General features: G+C 51.5%; 1 protein-coding gene across 2 annotated transcripts in view; it reads right to left on the reverse strand.

Annotated features, from left to right (window-relative positions):
- Positions 1-18184, reverse strand: part of LMCD1 (LIM and cysteine rich domains 1) — a 59693-nt gene that overhangs the window by 11453 nt on the left and 30056 nt on the right. For both annotated transcript variants that reach the window (XM_070576684.1, XM_008532343.2), the window contains exons 2-4: positions 17721-17809; positions 11738-11993; positions 4761-5090 (exon numbers count right to left, since the gene is read on the reverse strand). In XM_070576684.1, the coding sequence (XP_070432785.1) occupies positions 4761-5090; positions 11738-11993; positions 17721-17809 (675 nt within the window). The remainder of the gene's footprint in view (positions 1-4760; positions 5091-11737; positions 11994-17720; positions 17810-18184) is intronic.

Raw genomic sequence — 18184 nt, forward strand, 5'->3', positions numbered from 1 at the left:
GCCGGCACAGTGCAGGCACCCATGGGTTCCATCCAGGTGGGAGAGCTGGGGAGCAGCAGGCCTGGAGAGCAGACAGGGGGCTTCACCATTCTGGCATGAAATGGTCCAGGTTGCCGGAGGCGGCAGCTCCCTGGCCATGGAAACCTTAGAAGCTCCCAGGACCGACTGGAACCCACAGTGGGTGGGATTGGGGTGGGGTAGGAAGTCCTTCCTTTGCTCTTGGCAGGCAGACAAAAGGCCCCCAGATTCTTCACTGGGCTGGGCCCAAACACTACCGCTCACCCCAGCAAAGGGAAACGCACACGCCCTAGAGCCATACCCGCCCTGCCTGGGCCCCAGCCCAGCACCACTCGGACTCCACATGATGGGGGACGCAGAAGGACCTGGGATGGAACACCAGCTCCCCCTCTCATCAGCAAGCCGCTTAACCTCTTTGTGCCTCCGGTTCCGCATCTGTGAAATGGGTAATAACAACCCGACCTCTCTCCTTCGAGGCTTCAAGGAGACGAACGAGCCTGCTGTGCAGTAACAGTTCCCTCCCCTCTTCCCTGTTCCCAGCTTGTCTCCCGCCCCACACACACAGTGGGGCAAGTGACGGAGAAAGGAGGCAAAATCCTTAGGTTTGGGGATCGGCCTCACTGATTTAAAGGGCACGCTTCGGCGTGACAGTGGGTGAGCTGGGACCTGGGATTTCTATGCCATAGTGTTTCCTCCTGAAGAGGGATTTCTCTGAAGGCATTTCCCATGGCATCCGCCTCTCCTAACCTCGGTGTCATAATGATGCCTTGAGAGGATGCTCGAAGCTGGGCGCGTGTTCCTTTCTTGGATGTGCCCCGGCTAACTTTAGGTTGCCCTGCACTGTCAGTGGGACCTGGAGCTTGAAAAGCTGGGGGTGGGATACAGATCTTCAAACTTTACTCGGATCTGTGTAACGGGACAGCCCCAGCCACAAGGACGGGTCGGGCTCAGATGGCGCTGTTCCCGCAGTCTGGCTCTCCTGCCACTCTCTGGTTTCACTCAAAACTCAGCCCATGGGTGGGACTTCCACACAGGCAATTTGGAAAAGGCTTTTGGCCATAATGCTCCTCTGGTCTCGAAGGATAACCTCTTCCTCTGAGGACGGTGAGGTGGAGGGCCCGTGGGGGAGGCTCAGCAGCCCGACCCTGGTTTCTGAGGAAGGATGTCGCAGTAACAGGCTCACAGCAGTGCGATGGGGCCAAGTGATCTCACAGGAGAACCGTCCTACAGCATCGGCTGAGCGCAGCAGAGACAAGTGGGGGCTCATGGCCTCCGACTGCTGGATGCAGCGTGGCCAGGGACAGGGCTGGTGGGGCATGGGGCAGGGTATAAAGCAGTGTGTTACATTCTGTGCCTGTGCTTCCAGAACTCGCCATGGACCATGCAAGGAATGCGAGAGTGCTGGGTGGCGTTCTCAAAGCTGGACTCCCTCAGCCAGGAGGCCAAATCTAGAAAGTGCCCGTGTTATCATCTCTGGGACCCTCACCATAGACCAAATGGGGGATTCAATTTTGCTGAGCTTATATACGAAATAATTTTTAACACTCTTTAGCAGTGGCTTTCAAAGTGTGGCCCCCAGACCAGCGTCAGCATCAACCTGGGACCCACGAGAAATGCAGATTCTCAGGCCCCACCTGCACCACTAAGTCGGGAGCTCTGGGGCGGGACCCAGCCCTCTGGAGTTGGACCAGACTTGCGGGTGATTTTAGTTTGAGAATCACTGCTTTATCTCTAACTAAAGGCTCAGAGAAGTCCAGCCAGAAAGAAACCCACCCAGTTTCATTCACTCTAATGTTTCCCAAACTTCCGCGGCCAAATGACCCTTTTACGGCATAGGATCGGTTAGCTTTCTGAGGAGTGAGCTTTGGGAAGTAGGAAAGAGCACAGGCTTGGGGGCTGACTGAGGTTGGTTTGAATCCCACAGCCTTTCTTCACGCTGTTCGGTGGTTGGGAGCTTTAAGTCAGACCCTCTGGTACTTAATGCTGTCCTAGGTCCAAAGAAAGCCCTAAACGGTAGCTGCTGACAACAGTAATAATGATCACTATTCAGATGATGAACAGCGATGGTACCAATATGGTTCCAGTATAATATGTTTCACGTGTCCCTCCTTTCATAAGTCCCCGTTTGGATTTGCAGTGTCAGGCTGAGTCCTACGTCTCCTCCCATATCTGGGCTCTCCAGTTGAATGCCCTGACCACTTCTCATCGTCCTCCCCAGGGGACCCAATGTCAGGCTTCGTGTCTGACACTTGGCTCTGGTCTCTGTCCTACACTGCCCGTTTATGAGAAACAAGAGGAGCACAGGGCGCAGAGTGGCTGGCACCCACATCCACCTAACGTGGCCCCTCATGGGGGTAAGGCAGAGGAGGTCAGGGAGCGTGGCTCACATCCACACCTCACGGCGGGGCTGCTGGGGGCGGGTGGTCCAGGCTATCCAGCTATCTTTACAGGGTTTGCTCCCTGGCTTCAAGGAGACGAAAGGGAGTTAAACAAGAACACTCATGCCTCTTTCTTCCTGGAACAGATAACCAGAAGGGTTTTATAACTCAGCATCACATAGTGGAAAGAGTATCGGATCCAGGTTCTGCCCCTTAGAAACTGTGGGACCTCGGAAAAGTAACCTATTCTCTCTGAAATCTCCCATTCCTCACCGGTAAAATGCGGCTGGTGAAATTCACCCCACCAGGCACTGTGTGAATTAAACAAGGACCCCAAAAGAGGGAACGCAGCACTTGGCACAGAGCAGATGCCTAATAAATGTGAACTTGGGATCTCACCATCCTCCTGGGCAAATGGCCATCCAAACTGCCCCCATCTTTCGAGGTTCAATTTAATTCAAACATTCATTTATTCATTCATGCATCACATACTTATTGAACATCTACTGTCTGTATTGATGACAGCAGCTACAGATACAGAGTTGAACAAGACAAGAGCTCACCATCTAGAGGGGGTGACAGACATGAATCCACTTATTACATCTTTAGTTATCACACTGAGATTGCGGTTAGGGTAGGAGGGAGAAGTGTCTTCTCTCGTCAGCCTGGGCCAACCAACATTGGCTGCCTTTGGATTCTTACCTTATTTTCTGACTAGGATTTGCCACTTACTGTCTGGTCTTGTTTAAAGGCTTCCAAAGCGTCACAACTATTTCCTAAAGTGGACTGTAGACAAGGACCTGGGACCTCAGGCTGCTCTGCCCCACTTCCACCCTGAACGAACACGTGGGGCTGAGTCAAGGATAAAATACGTTCTCAGATCAGCACATCTCTTTTGGGAACGGCAACTGGAAATGTCACAAGGACTTAAAGAGGTCTCCCTCCAAGTCGGAATCACATCATGTTTATTCCTCAAGGACAGGTGGCTAATTTGAGGGTGGACAGAGGTCAGGGTTGGGCAGGAGACTAGTTTATAAAACATGGTAACTGGATCTAGTTTCTTTTTAAGTCCCTAGGACAGGTATTCTTCCTGAGAAATGCGTCTCTTCAACATCATCACCAAATTCATGGTAGAGAAAATAAGTTTTGTTCTTTGGTCTCAGTTCTCAGATAAAACAGTGTGAGGTCATAGTTCATTGGATGGCAATCCCAAATGAACACGCCAACGAGATGGGGGTCGGAGATGCAGGACACAGTTTTGGGGACCAAGTTTGAGTCACCGCAGAGAAGAAAGATCCTAGCCCTCTCTCGATGTAGCGACAGCACTGTTTGGGCTGGCATTTCCCCGGGATGTCTGGCTCATGGTGGGGACTGCCAGTCTCTTCCCAGGAAGACAGGTAATTTGCTTAAGGACTCTGTGTATTGAGACCTTTATCTCCAATGTCAAATAGAGGCAACTGAGGCCACCTGGCTGATGGAGGGTTGGGGAGCAAAAGGTAGAGGAGGAGCTGGGGGCCATGAAGCCTGGCAAACAGCAGCGCCACGTGGCATCAGCCTCAGGCGAGTCCTTTCACCTCCTGAGGGGCTGAGCAAGACAAACCCATCCAGGAGGCTCTCCCCTCCCAGATGGCGGCTTCCCTTGTGTTGTCTCAGCCTCCAGTGGCTCAAGCCCGCACAGCGCATCTTCCACGCTCCTACTAGAGGAAACTTTCTCGGAAGCACAGCTTGGATCCCATGATACCTCCCACCGAAAGCCTGCCGCAGCTCCCCCTGCCCTCACAGTAAAGTCCTAAGTCCATGGCACTCTCCAATGTGGGGACAGTGTCCTCTGCTTGTTTGGCTTCTGGGGCGGGGCAGACAGTACAGGCTAATGGATGGGCGGGTGGCACGACTCTCCAGGAAGCTGCCCTGCCGACCTCACCAGCCTTGTGCCCCCTCCCCCGAGCTCACCACACTTTCAGCCCCATGGGACTTGGTTCAATCCTCTGATTCCATTGTGCACTCTGGAACTTGGGGCCTTTTTGGCACATGCTCACCTCTTCAAGGCGGCACAGGCCTCCCTGCAAAGCGTGAAGGCCCAGCTGACCCCAGTTATTCTTCAGAGGCCAGCTTGGGCCTCAGCATCTCCTCCAAGCCCACCCTCTCCCCCAAGCAAGCTTAGACGCCGTTTCTCTAAGCTGCGACGGTTTGGTTGGCTGTGACCTTGTACTATTTTCCATGGGACTGTACCTGGCACAGAGTAAATGAGCACCACATAGCTGCTGGAGGTATGAATGCATGGGAGAATGCATGGACGGGGCTCTGACCAGGCAGCCCCAGCCCTGGGTGGTTTCAGCCAGACCCCGAGATATGGGAGAGACTCACGTATTCTTTGGATGGGTCTGCGATGCTGCCGTTGGCGGTGGGGGCAGCGGTCTCTGTGCCCTCTGGTTTTTCCTGCTGCTTCCCTTCCTCCTTGGGCAGGCCGCCCTGCCCGGGAAGGGCCACCTCTCCCACGCCGAGGGCCTCGCTCTTATATTGCTTGACAAACTCTTCCATCAGTTTCAACTCATTCTCCAAAAGTCCGCGGCAGCGCGAGGGGTCCTGATCGTAGATGGGGAGCTGGCGCATGAGCTGGCGGCGGCGGTAATGGGCGCCCTCGGTGCCTGTCACCGGCTGCTTCTCCTTTGGGATGAGATCCATGTACTGCAGGCCCTAGGAGGGGGAGATAAACCAACCGTGATTCTCAAGCAGAGAGCTAAGAATTGGTGAGCTATGGAATTGGTGAACAATTTCAGCTTCTTCAGGTTTTTGCAGAACCCAAGGGTTCTCCAGGAAGAAATGTTGTGAATTTTGGTCAACACCCAAGAGAGGCCTAAATAAGCTGTCGCTCTCCCCAAGTTGTGGTCACAGATTCATGTTCTTGATGAGAATGGTGTAATTTAAGCAGATGTTCATTTTAGATTTTTGCTGGCTTTGCAACATGGATTTTGTTTCCTTCAAAACAATATTTTTACTTCATTTACCTCATGGCAGTGCTCCTAATTAAAAAAAAAAGTCAATCTAGTTTAAAATTGCTTTTCTTAGAAAAGTATAATTAAAGCATTATGGGCAGAAGGTATTTCATGGTTTATTAATTTAAAAACATGCAAAGGCACCTTCTAATCGAATCGACAAGGTCTCGAGTCAGTAACATTTCCACATCCATATGACCAGTAACCATCTGAATATTAATACATCCATAGATAACTGTTCAATTTGGCTTTTTTTTTTAATGAACAAAAATCTTATACTTGGTTGAGTCCCAGGGATGGGGAGTTTAGGGGGAGACAAAGGTCAAGGCCACACAGCATGAGAAAAAGAGAAAGGCAAATTGTTTATCCTCCACTACTGTTCTCCAGTTCTGCGTCTGACCTTGACCGTGACCCTGACACCCCCACTAGGCTGTCTGATTCCCACTGCTCGGATGGCTGCTGCCATATTTACCTTCTTCGAACCCGCCTGCCCACATCGCATCACTTGGGGCTGGACTCATCTTGAAACTGTGTTAATCAACGTGGAAATCCATACTGCAATTCATAATGAACAGCCCCAATTATTGCCTGATTTTAGGGAGCAGGAGTGAGGAACCTGGGGGGCCTTCTAGGCCAGGGCCTGGTATTTGCTGAGTTTCACAATAAATGAATTCTGGATAAAGAGACTTTTAAGAAACGGAAGAGACAGGTGACCTGGGTTCCTGCGGGACTCAAATTGAGGGGTGGCCGTGGATGTCCCCTTGGTGGCTCTGCCCTGGATCCTGGGGACACCTTCTGGTATGGTGGGCTCGCAGCATACCCTGTCAATCCCTGTTCATCTGCAGGGTCCCTAAGACTTTTCAAGATACTTTCTCAGATCCAGGACATGGCCTGGGAGGTGGACCGAGTCCTGGGGTGTCAGGAAATTTGAGTTTCTAGCCCCAGCCCTGCTGCTGCTCTCTGCATAAGACTGAGAAGGTACCTGACCCTCTGGGCCTCAGTGTCCTATCTGCGAAGTTCAGGGGAGATGCATGGTCGTTAGGGTCTTGAGCTTTGTGAGAAGTCTGTGGCACCCTCACTCGATCCTCACCTCATCTAGGAGAGAGAAGAGTGGCAGCACTCGCCAGAGTCTACAGCCTGGAAAGGGGCCAAGGACGGGATGGCTTCTGGTTGGCCAAAGAGGCCACTATCCTTCACCCAACACTTGGAAGAATGAGAATTCCCAGGGAGCCACACAGCTGACTCCACGTTTGGGAAGGGCCTATCCTGGACTCTGTCTTGGGAAGACCAGTGCGGCTGTGGTGCTTCTCCTGATCAGCAGGAACCTGCAGGTGGGTTCCAGCACAAACATGCCGGACAGGGAGGTCTCCAGAACCTAGTCTGGAACTTTATGGTGCCTAAGAATCACTTGGCGACCTTGTGAAGGAGCTCCGAGGGCCCAGCCCCAGACTCTAAGTTAGGAGTTTGAAAGGCCTAGAGGTGCGCAGTTTTACAGGTCCTGCGGGTGAGTCTGAAGCAGGACATCCGTGAGTCAGGGCCTCTCTGGGGACAGTGGGTGGGGGAAGGGATGTGACCATCAGAGGATCAAGGATGCAGCAACCCAACAGCCAAGAGGCTGGGCCAGGGCACAGGGCCCTAGGGGGATGGGTTAGGGGACAGCTGTGGGGGCAAATACCCACCCCAGCCCTTCTTATTTCTTGCCTGGGGCCGGCCCCGCTCCCAGGATCTAAGAAAGGATTTTGGAGAAGCAGAAACGAGAGCTTTGCTCACTCCGTCAGAATGGACATCCAGACCTGGCCAACATGTCACTCACTCCGAGTGTTGAAGCAGCCCCAGTGGCATGGCTGATTCAGCTCCTGGGAGAGTCACCTCTTCTTCTGTGAAGGGTGCTGACTCCCCCAGGTTGAGTGGTTTATGCAATGGCAGTAATAGCTGACACTTACGTGGTGCTTATTATGTTCCAGGCACTCTTCCCAGTGCTTGACGTTCATTAACCCATTTAATTCTCACAACACCCCTAAGGGGAAGGTACTAATATTACCCCTTGGGAAACTGGGGCACAGAGAAGTTAAGTAACCTCCTGAAGGTCACACAGCTAGTATGTGGTAGAGAAAGCTTTGAACTCAGCAGCTTGGGTCTCAACCCCTTCTATACTACCTCTCTGGAAGATGGATGATTTGCAAAGAGACAAAAATGTCCCAGCATCTCTGGGAGAGTTTCCTTTTGTCATCATTTCAGGGTGAGGGGGCTGTGTAAGTATTGCCTGGCGCCAGGATTCCCCAGTCCCTGGATACGTCTGTGGTTCTGGCCTTCAAGGACCTGTACCGCTCCCTGATCAGCTTTACAAATACACGCCGTGGCACAAGTCCTAGATCGGGGGCCTTGCCAGCCAGCTGACTGTTGATCCCTGTGTGCACAGTGTCCTTTCACGGCTCTGTCCTGGCTGTGGGTGTCTGTGGCCTGCAGAGAACTGGATTCCTGGCTGGGGCCCTGCAGACAGGGAGTTTTCCTTCCCAGGGACCCAGTGTTCTTGCTGCGGCTCAAAGCCCAAGCTGGGTGCCGGCTCTGCCTTTGCATTTTCGAGGCCACAGCATCCAGCTGCCACTGATGTGTGTTTTGTGATGGCTGGCCTTGCCTGGCTGGCCTGAGACTCCTGCCACCACTCCCTAGCCACACATCTGTGGCAGACATTACTAGTCAACCCTGATGGTCTCAGAATCCATCTCCACATAGCCCTTCAGACAGTCACTATCGATTGGCATGGACTTGGGAAGGGGATGATGGGGAGACAGGGTTGGGTCCGCTGTCTGTGCTGCTAGGAGCCTGTCAGAGAATCTCCCAGATCTCTCTCCAGGAAGCTGACTAAGGTCATGTTCCCAAAGCCTTTAGCAAGAGGCCTTTGCTCAGACCAGCTGAAACGATAGGTTTAGGTTTTAATTTTTCCATGAGGACCTTTCTGAGGCATTTGGTGCTTTGCTGTGTGGCTGGGACATCTTGGGGGAAGGGGTTCCTGGAATCGGGTTTTATCAGGAGGGGGATCAGAAGTGCAGAGAAAAAAGTGGAAGGGAAAGGTGCTCGATTTCCAGGGTTGGGCAGTAGAACTCAGAGAGACTCTGGAATCAGGAGACCCAATCCTGATTCTGCTCTTTCTGAGTCTTCTCCAGCCACCAGACAAGGACAGCAAACGGGCTTCATCTTACATATCAATCCTGGTCAAGGGTGGCCACCTGGAGCGCTGTGTTGGGAAGGATTCAGCGGCCCGATGAGGCTCAAGGGGACAGCACTGACTGGTCAGCACTGTCCGCCACAGGTGCGGGAACAGAGGTGAGGCACAAGTGAGTGCCACCTACGTAGGCTTCTCAAAGACCTGTTTGCTTCCGTGTAAGATGGGGCTGTACGGCCTTCAGCACATAGGGAGGGGCGGAGTGTTGCTGAGATACAAATGCAAAATGCTCAACGGAGCCTGGTTCCCTTCGTCTCCTTCTTGCCTCCCCCCAAATCCTGGCTAGCTCTCAAAGACCTGCTCAAGCGCATCCCTATTTTTGGAAGCCGTCCCTAAAAATGCTAACCCAAGACACCTGCTTCTTCCTCCCTTTACTCCCACCTGCCCGGTTTCCCTGGCCTGGCTTGGTAGAGAAGGGCCTGAGTTCATGACCAGGCTCTGCCATTTAAATCAGCTGTGGGACATCTGGCTCACAGCATCGCCTCTCTGAGCCTCAATTTCCCTCTCTGTAGATGGGGGTAATAGGAGTATGTCCCTAACAGTGTTGGAAAACCAGATGACATCGTGCATGGAGAGCACTTAGCAGAGTGCCTGGCACATAGTTAGTACTCAATAAACATTAGCAATTCGGGTTATCGTGACCAGTCTTTAAAGGCTTAAGAATTTCTCTGGCTTACATTCTGGTTGGGAATGATGACAGATAGCAAGATTCAGTCCCATTTCCAAAATACAATCAGTCCTGATCAGTTAGTAATTAAAAGAAAAAGTCAGGAAGGTGAGTAGCAAGGGCGAGCTGTTGGATCTCAGGATGGTGACTTGCTCGGGCAGGCCAGACGCAGGGCAGACAGAGGGGCCTTTATACCGTGCGGTTTTATGAGGCAGCATTAATCACGGCCTGACGATGCCTCCCTCTGATTAGTCTGGGGCTGAAGCGTTTGGGGTTTTCACCAGCCAGGTCCCGACGCCCACAGCTGGCCTTTTTTACGAGCTGCTTGCTTTAGTTTCCACTGACATCTTGGAGACCCAGTTGATGGCTTCCCCAGACCTGGGCGCTGGAGACAGACCCGCGCTCGGAGCCACCCAGCACGTCCCGGCACTGCTGTTGTTCAATGCCACCCTCTGCGGCCGGGATCGGCCCCTGCCTCGCCCCTCCAACCGGCGAAGGCCAATGAACCATTCTGCGTTTCCTGACACGTGAAATAATTCCTACCTCACAGGGCGGCTGAGCTCAGGAATGCCGAAGGCTTCTTTGAAAATACGCTTTTCAAAAAGTACAGCTTACAAACAAAGCTTTGCCTCTCTTCACTTTCTCTAGAAGGGATTTTCCCGTTCTTAGGCTACGGCTTAGAACTGTGCTGCTCAAACTCCCTGTGGGGAAGGACCAAGGTTTGGTTGGTTGGGTTTTCCCCCTCTGGCAGAAGCATCTGTGGGCTCACTACATGTGAAAAGAACACAGCTCATGCCACAGACTTCCACCTGAGTCTGACTGCCGTGGAACTCTGTTCAATGGGGGAGTGCTCTGATCGCACGCTTGCATGACAATCGCTGCAAAACCGTCCCAACATTTATTCTCAGTTTCTGCACCTCTCATTGTGGACCAGTCACAAGGATTTTGCGGAGCGGCGCCAGTCCACAAACCACACATGGAGTGTCCCTGGCCTGGAGGGTGATGTAGCACAAATACTCATCAGGCCGACGGCGGACCCTGCACAGCGTGAGGTGCTGGAGAGGGCGGTGCCCAGGATGGGCATGGCACCCACCCTCGCGGGCCTCCCTTCACTCCAGCGTGGGAGAGAGATGACAACTAAGCAAAGACACACAAGACAGGTGCAGCTTGAGATAAGCTTCTAAAGAAACAAGGGAGAACTGAGAGAGAGAGGATAATGTACCAAGAGGATGGTGGCATCCACCGCAGGTGGGGCAGTTAGAGAATTGCCTGTCAGAAGGACCCAGCCACAAAAAGAGCAGGCAAAAAACACGTCATGTAAAGGGAACAGCAAGTGCAGAGTCCCTGAGAAGGGCAAGAGCTTAGTGTGTTCCCGAGCAGGAAGGAGGAAGGTCAGTGCGCCATAAGGTGCTGAGTGAGGGGGCGCAGTGGGAGCCGTGGGAGGAGCCTGTGGGGACAGGACCACGCAGGACTCCAACAGCTCCCCTTTTCTCCCAGGAGGGATGAATGAGATGCCAGGCTTGCATCTCTAAAATTGTGGGGCTTCTTTTCTCTCATTGACCTGTAGAAGTCAGCTAGGCCCTTGCTGCTCCAGGTGTGGCTGGGGGCCCGCAGCATAGGCATCACCTGGGAGCTTGTCAGGAGTGCAGACTCTCAGGACCGGCCTAAGCCCCCTGGATGCACTTCTGCAAACTCTCCAGATGATCTGCATGCCGGCTGAAATTTGAGGAACACTGGTCTGTTCCACCGGGTGTTGGAGGTGGCTGCATGTGGCATGACCTGGAGAGTCATTTAAATACTCATGTAAATGAGCTGGTAATTCTGATCCCACAATCCAGACCTTCTGATTTAATCGTCTGGGGGAGGCCTGTGCATGGGGACTTCTTACGGGTCCTTGTAAGTGGGCAGGCAGCGTGGGACCTTGTGCAAGTCCCTTGTTCTCCCTGGGCCTTGTTGTTCTCTGGGTGCCTCTTCCCCAGAGTTGTGTAAAGCCAGTTTGGTTCCCCCTTCTAAGCCCAAGAAGCTTCAGCTGTTGAATCGAAGGCTGTTTCTCTGCTCTTCCATGGGCTCGGGAAGAGCACATCCCAGGCCACTTTGAGGGAAAATGAACATCTTACAGATGAAGATAAGCACTCTGAGAGTCCTGAATGATAAACCATCCTCTGCTCAGAAGTGGGGAGCCCAAAAAGCACCATGGACAGCCCCGTACTAGAGCTGGAAAGGCCCTCAGAATTCATATCAACACCTCTACCCACTTCATAGATGAGGACAACTGAGGCCCACTCAGTGTTCACTTCAAGATGACATAGGCTACAGCAGGTTCCAAACCATAGCCATTCCCACCATTTGTGTAACCCTGCCCTCTTCTTACCTTGTCTTTGAAATTCAGGAACTTGTGGCATGGCTAATATTTACAAGGGTAGGAAAACAACCGCTTGGTTGGAGGAAGCCGTCTTACCAGTTTCTGGGTGACTCCAGGGGGAGCCCACTCGTAGGTGATGGTGTCAAAGGTGGGATCTTTCCCCGTGGCAATGGGATTAGTCATGATCATCCGATTCCTCTTGTAAATCCGGATGCCGTCCCCGCCTTTCACCCGGGCCGTGAGGGTGGAGTACTTTGAGTCCATCAGCAAGCGGCCAATTTTCCGATCGTCTTCCAGGTCGGAGCTCAGGCAGTGGTCCTCTTGGCTGCATTTGCATGACTTGCATATTTTCCTGGGGGGGACAGGGGATCAGGACAAATGAGATGCAGAAAAGAGAGGCAGAGGCTCCCGCTGGCAGCATCTACCTTTTTGAAAGCAGACTCAAAGTTTGACTTTAGTAGCTTGAAACATTAGCGGCAGACAAATGGTAACCTCAGACCAAAAGGCCTTTGCGACTGGGAGCTGCATCTGGAAGGCTCCAGTCTTTCCATCAGTCTGTCTGTCTGTCTGTAGGGAACGTGGGATACGCCTTTTGCTGGTAAAGAGAGCAATACATCTTTCCTCATGGTGGTTGTGGTGACAAAGACCTGGCTGAACACGGCCCACAACTTGCTGCTGTAAATAAAGTTTTATTGGAACACAGCCATGCCCATTCATTTACATATTGTCCGTGGCTGCTTTTGGGCTACAATGGCAGACTTGAGGAATTGCAACAGAGACCATGTGGCCTGCAAAATCTAAAATATCCACTATCTGGCCCTTTACAAAAAAAGTGTGCTGACCCCTGTCTAAAGAATTATTGAAATTGTCTCCCAAGATTTATGAGTCTTGGAGCTTCTGCAACTTTTAAACTCTTTAGCACTCATACTTAAGTTAGAATACAGCTGGAAATTGTATTCAAGAAACTGGTGGACAGGACCCAGGGGGAAGGGAATAAGCTTAGAAAAGTCCCGGGGCTGGAGAGATCGATGTTCACTGGCAAGCCATTCTTGTGAGGCCGGGAGAAGGAACAGCATCCTGGGGAAGCTTCAAATTCACTTGAAAGCCTGACACTTCTCTCTGACAATTAAAAACAAGAGTGTTTGGCTGCTTAGCATCATGTTGTTAAGGTTTAGAAATCCAGAGAGTTCCATGGTGGGAGAGGAAAATTGTGCTCCTCCCTTCTGGCTTGTCACTGTAAGCGTGCTGTGTCTCAGATGCTCTAACGTGTGCATGCGGTTTAAGAGCTTGTTAAGTAAAGTGAGCAATGTCAGGACCTACCGGGGGGACGGGGCAGGCCTATGCAGGGAGATGGCACAGCTGTTGTCTGAGAGCTCCATAGCCAGGCAAGCCCGAAGGAACCCTACTTTCTCCTCTAAACTCAGGAGGTTGACACATTTAATCATATAGCACAAATATTGATTTGGGGGCTAGCAGGGGCATGCCTTGATGGTCTACGTTAGTGGTTCCCCACCAATCCTGGCTCCCAGGGGGCATCTGCCAACATCTGGAGACTCTTTGGATTGTCACAATGGGGGGCTACCAGCTTCTATAAGCTAGAAGTCAGGGATGCCACTAAACATCCTACAATACACAGGATAGCCCCCTCCACAACAAAGAATTAGTCGGTCCAAAATGTCAATAGTGCTGAGACTGAGAAACCCTTGTATAATATGAAGAGAAGGAGGCCCCATCGTAACCTTCAAGGAGCCTACAGATGGGATGGGAGAGGGAGAGAGACTCAGATGGAAACTCTGACATAAAGTAGACTAGGTTGGGGCACAGGGGAGTTGTATATGCTCTGGGGTCGTTCTGCTGGCCCGGCCCAGTTCCTCCAGGATGTAAGCATGTGGCGTGTGGCAAAAGGCTTGGTGGCGCTGAGTTTGGAACACAGTGGGTTACAGAAGGTCAGACACATTCCTTCAGGGCAAGGCTGCTGCTTGTTTTTGTGCACTGATGTGCAGCGTGACTTTGAGGGGAGGAGAAGGCAGCATCTCCACCGTGATTTAAGGAGGCACTCGCAGTCCAAGTTTACATTCAGTGGGCTGCAATTTGAGAAAGCTCAAAATAGACAATCTCAGGGAAATTCCAGCACTACAAAAGAGAATACGGCCCTAAAGTGATGTGAGGCAAAAACAAGAAGTCTTTTCGTTCTCATACGAAGGGGTTGCTTGCTTTGCAAAATCGGGGCATTTTGTTCATGATCGATAATATTCTCTTGCCTCTCCCTTTTACCAGCCGGGCATGGAGGAGACTACTTCCTAAGAAGAGAGGTGATAGCTCCAATGTGGGGAATGACAGCAGCAGAGCAGGAAGCAGAAGGAGGAGGAAGAGGGGGGAAGTGAAGGAAAGCCCGGTGTCCATTCAGATCCTCTGACCTCGCCAATAGCTTCCACACACGGAGCCGGGTGAAGAAGCTGCCCTTTGCTTTTTTGGCTGATGTAGACGCTCAGGATGCTATCAGAGATGTTGGGAATGCAAAACACTTTGAAATGGAAAATGTTGACAATTATGAGATGTTCTTTGAGATTGTGTCAACATTACTTCTCCTTTTATGTTGCCAGGCACATTGCTGGGACTTCCTAGATAAGGAAGACACCCCTCGAGCCCCCTCTGCTCTTTCCAGGCACCCACACTGTAGGGGACACAGACACACTAGAAAGGTCCTCACTGGTTAAAATGGCCATTTCTGCCATCTGTCGTAGGCAACCCAGAACTGCGGAAGAGGCACAGCCTTGGCATCTAATGCCAGCCTGCACACTAGCCCACCACAGGCCCAAGGTCAAGTTTCTTATCTGTAAAACGAGAGGTTGTTCTACATCAGGGGACAGCAAACTATGGCCCGTGGGTCAAATCTGGCCCATCACCTATTTCTGTATGGCCCATGAAAGACTAAGAATAGTCCTTACATTTTTAAACGGTTGAAAAAAATTCAAAAGAAGATTACTATCTTGTGACACGTGAAAATGATGTGAAATTCAAATTTCAGTGTCCTTAAATAAAGTTTTATTGAAACACAATGACGTTCATTCATTTACATATTGTCTATGGATGCTTTCATGCTATAAGGGCCAAGTTGAATAGGGGTGACAGAGATCACCTGGTCTGCAAAACCTAAAATGATTACTATCCGGCCCTTTACAGAAAGCGTGCTGATCCCTGGTCTAGGTGATGAGATTTCAAACCTCGCTGGTAAACTTGGATATGCCCTGCCCCGGCTCCAGGTGGTCAGATTCACCGGGCTGGCGTGGGATCTGGGCATGGGCACTCGTGATCACGTACCAGAGGTGATTCTGACACACACCAAGGTGCGAGAGTCGCCACTCGGTCCCTTTCAAGAATTTAAGCCCCTCGGGCTGACCTCTCTAGATCGTCCCTTGAAAAGCACAGGAAGCCCAGCTCTTACAGCAGAGTTATCTGTCCCCTGCCCCAGAGAGAAGAGGCAGAGGTAAAAGGGCGGTTCCCGGGGCAGTTGCTGAAGCTGGCGTGGAGACAGGCCCTGATCAGAAGGGGTGCTGCCCGAGGAGGGTGGGAGGAGGGATCAAGAGCCAGCCTGGAAGAAGGTAAACTTTTGTAATTTAAGAGCCAGGCGTCTCTCTTCCGTTTTTGTACGATGTCCCCTGCTCTCCTCAAATCAAGGTTTTTTTCTCTACTCACTGAAGTCACTGTACATTTAAAAAAGAAAGCTATTAGAAGAAGAAGAAGAAAATCTCCGCAGGCAAGGAAGAGACCTTGCGCTGGGCTCTCTTGAAAAGCCTGGAGGCCTGGAGGCATGTTTTCCTCTGCCCTGAGTGGCAATTCAGCATCCTGCGAAGTTGGCCAGGTGGGCAGGGAGCCCAAGAGGGTGATGTGGAAAGCAGGATGCTGAGGCTGCTGGGCGAACTTCCTCCTTATGTTTTCATGATATTTTGTTCCGAAAGTCTGCTCTTGTCTTCACTCTGTACCCTCCTCTCTAAGCACTCCTACTTCTGTGCTACTAATACTAAGCCCAATCTAATTCGACAACCATGGGGATCATTAATGCGATTACAGACAATTTGCCTGAAACTATGGAATTAACTGTAAAGCCGGACGGGGATCCTAGAGCACTTCAGCTCCAATGCTCCCATTTTTCAGATGGGAAATCTGAGGCTTCGAGAAGGGAAATGTCTTGTTCAAGCAGAGTCAGCATGTGAATTCTGTCCTGTGCTTATTAGTCGAGGGACTTTCCCACTAAACCAGGCTGGCTGCCACTTTGATCATTTAAATATCTTTCAAACTATTGAGATTGTGAGAACTGGAACATAAAAATGGCTTGACAAGGTTTCCCCTCTAAGGTTCTGGGATCTTCCTGCCCCAAGAGGGCTTGAATTTAGGTCCCTGTTAAGGTTGCTCAAACCAAAGATGACACTTGATATCCAGGACCTACAAGCCTAGTTCTCAAGGATAAATTCACTTGATGTTCAAATCATTTGCAGGATGATGAGGAAATGCAGGAATTAAAACTAAGGCTGAAAGACTTCTGCTTCCAGCCATGAGAAACAGGGTCCAGAACTGCTCTCCTGCCATAGACAACTAGAAAACCAGACAAAGTATATTAAACGATCATTTTCAGGTGTCAGACAACAGGCAACGAGGGACTGTGGCCCTTAAGAGAAGGGAAATATTATTGAGCTGACTTGGTGTGTGCATTTCCGGAACCTTATCCCCCTGCCCTAAGAACTCTGAAAGGAGGTGACCCAGATGGCTTCAGAGAGCTGAGGAGTCAACATTGTTCTACGACACCCTGATGGCAGATTCAGGACCACTGGGGTGAAACGATATGGAAGCTGACTCTTCAAGGCCAGAAAGAGCTCAAGTGCTCAAAATAGATGGGTGGGGAGTTCCGCCTTCTGGGAGTGTTTTAGCTGTGGGAGGAATTCGTGGGAGGAACAGGGGATGGGAGCCGGGACTAGATGACCTTGAAGGTCCCTTGCATCGAGAAGACCACATAAGCTCCTGAGGTGAGGACTGCCAGAGAATGGAGGCAAGGAACAGCCCTGTGCTCTGAAAGCTCAGGGCCTGCAGTGCTGCAGACCAGTAGCGAGCATGGGCTGGGGTTTCACGCAGCCCCGAGTTTGAACTCTGCCATTTAGCAGCACTCCCCGTTGCTCACTCTCAGTTTCCTGATCGACAAAATGGAGATATGAATACCTACTGCTTAGGGTTATTTCACCATTTAAATAGAAAAGATTTAGCTCAGCTCAATAAATATTTTTGTAATGGCCATCTCACAATGGAAGCCGACATCTCTGAGACGAACACCTCCCAAATTTTGTTCCCCTGCTGAGTGCCCAAGGCAACCCTCTGGCAGTGAAGACAAAAGCTCCTTCTTTGCTGTTGTGCCTTACAGAGCCTCTCTCTCCTCGGGCAGCAGGGATGTCACACAGGCTGCGCCCCGCACAACTCCAGGGGGTGCCATCCACATAGATGCTGATGTGAACAGTGCCCGGGAGACGTGCCGTGTGGCAGCCCCACCTCTTGTTTCCAGAGTCCTCAATGAAAAGAAGAAAGAAAAGCTCTGCATAGCCAAGTCCAGCTGGAGCTAACGGCCCTCCCGCATGGGGATGAATACCAGGTCCTGGTTTTTAAGTACAGTGGACCCAAAGACTTTCACTTCTGTCCCAGGGGCACTCTTAGATCAAAACCCACCAACAGGGATGCTGGTGCAGGAGGGGGAGATCAAGCACAAACACCAACCCCCAGGACAGACAGTTCTACCCGGAACGGACAAGGCACCAGCTAACAACGGGCCACATCTTCCCAGGGCAGTTCTTGCTGGGCTGATCTACGCAGCCTCCACCTGGAAGTGGTTTACGAAGCACTAAACTTCTTCATCTTGGCTCCCCGAGGGCTTTTCTGTCATTTCTGAATCAGGCCAAGCAGGAGTGCATTCACGCCCGAGCCAGTCCTCCCGCAATGCATGCGTCCTAAGCAGTCCCAGCAGAGAATGACCAGGGTTCCCAGAAAGGACAGCCAAGAAATGAAGGCAGGCAGAGCCTCTCCTGACAAACTCTATTACCTCCATGGATGTGGCTCGAAGCCTGAACACGTCCCCTTGCATCTCAAACAAGGCACACCTCTCGCTGACTGTTGCTGGCCCAGGGACATCTGGAAAAGGAGACAGAAAAGAGGGCGTTTTCCTTCTAAACATCTTGGACAGCGGACGCTTGACCTCTAAAAGACTTGGCATGCCAGCAAAGGGATTGTGTGGGGTTCAAAGGGCTCGAGATGAATAAGCCATCACTTACTGTTTACCAGGAATGGAGAAGACCAGCCGGGAAAGTGGCCATGGGGCAGGCAAGTATGGAAGGGTGGGGCGCTTCCCAGTAAAAATGCAGCGGGAGCTCCTGCCCAGCCTCCAGGGCTGTCAGCAGACACCAAGGCCGTGTTGGAAACCCTCCACCGTGAGGGATCATCTGCTCCTTCCCCAACCCTCACCCACTCCCCTGATCCACTTGTCACCGGAATGGAATCTCCCAGCCC

Source organism: Equus przewalskii, chromosome 15 (genome assembly GCF_037783145.1).
Source record: "Equus przewalskii isolate Varuska chromosome 15, EquPr2, whole genome shotgun sequence".
NCBI lineage: Eukaryota > Metazoa > Chordata > Mammalia > Perissodactyla > Equidae > Equus > Equus przewalskii.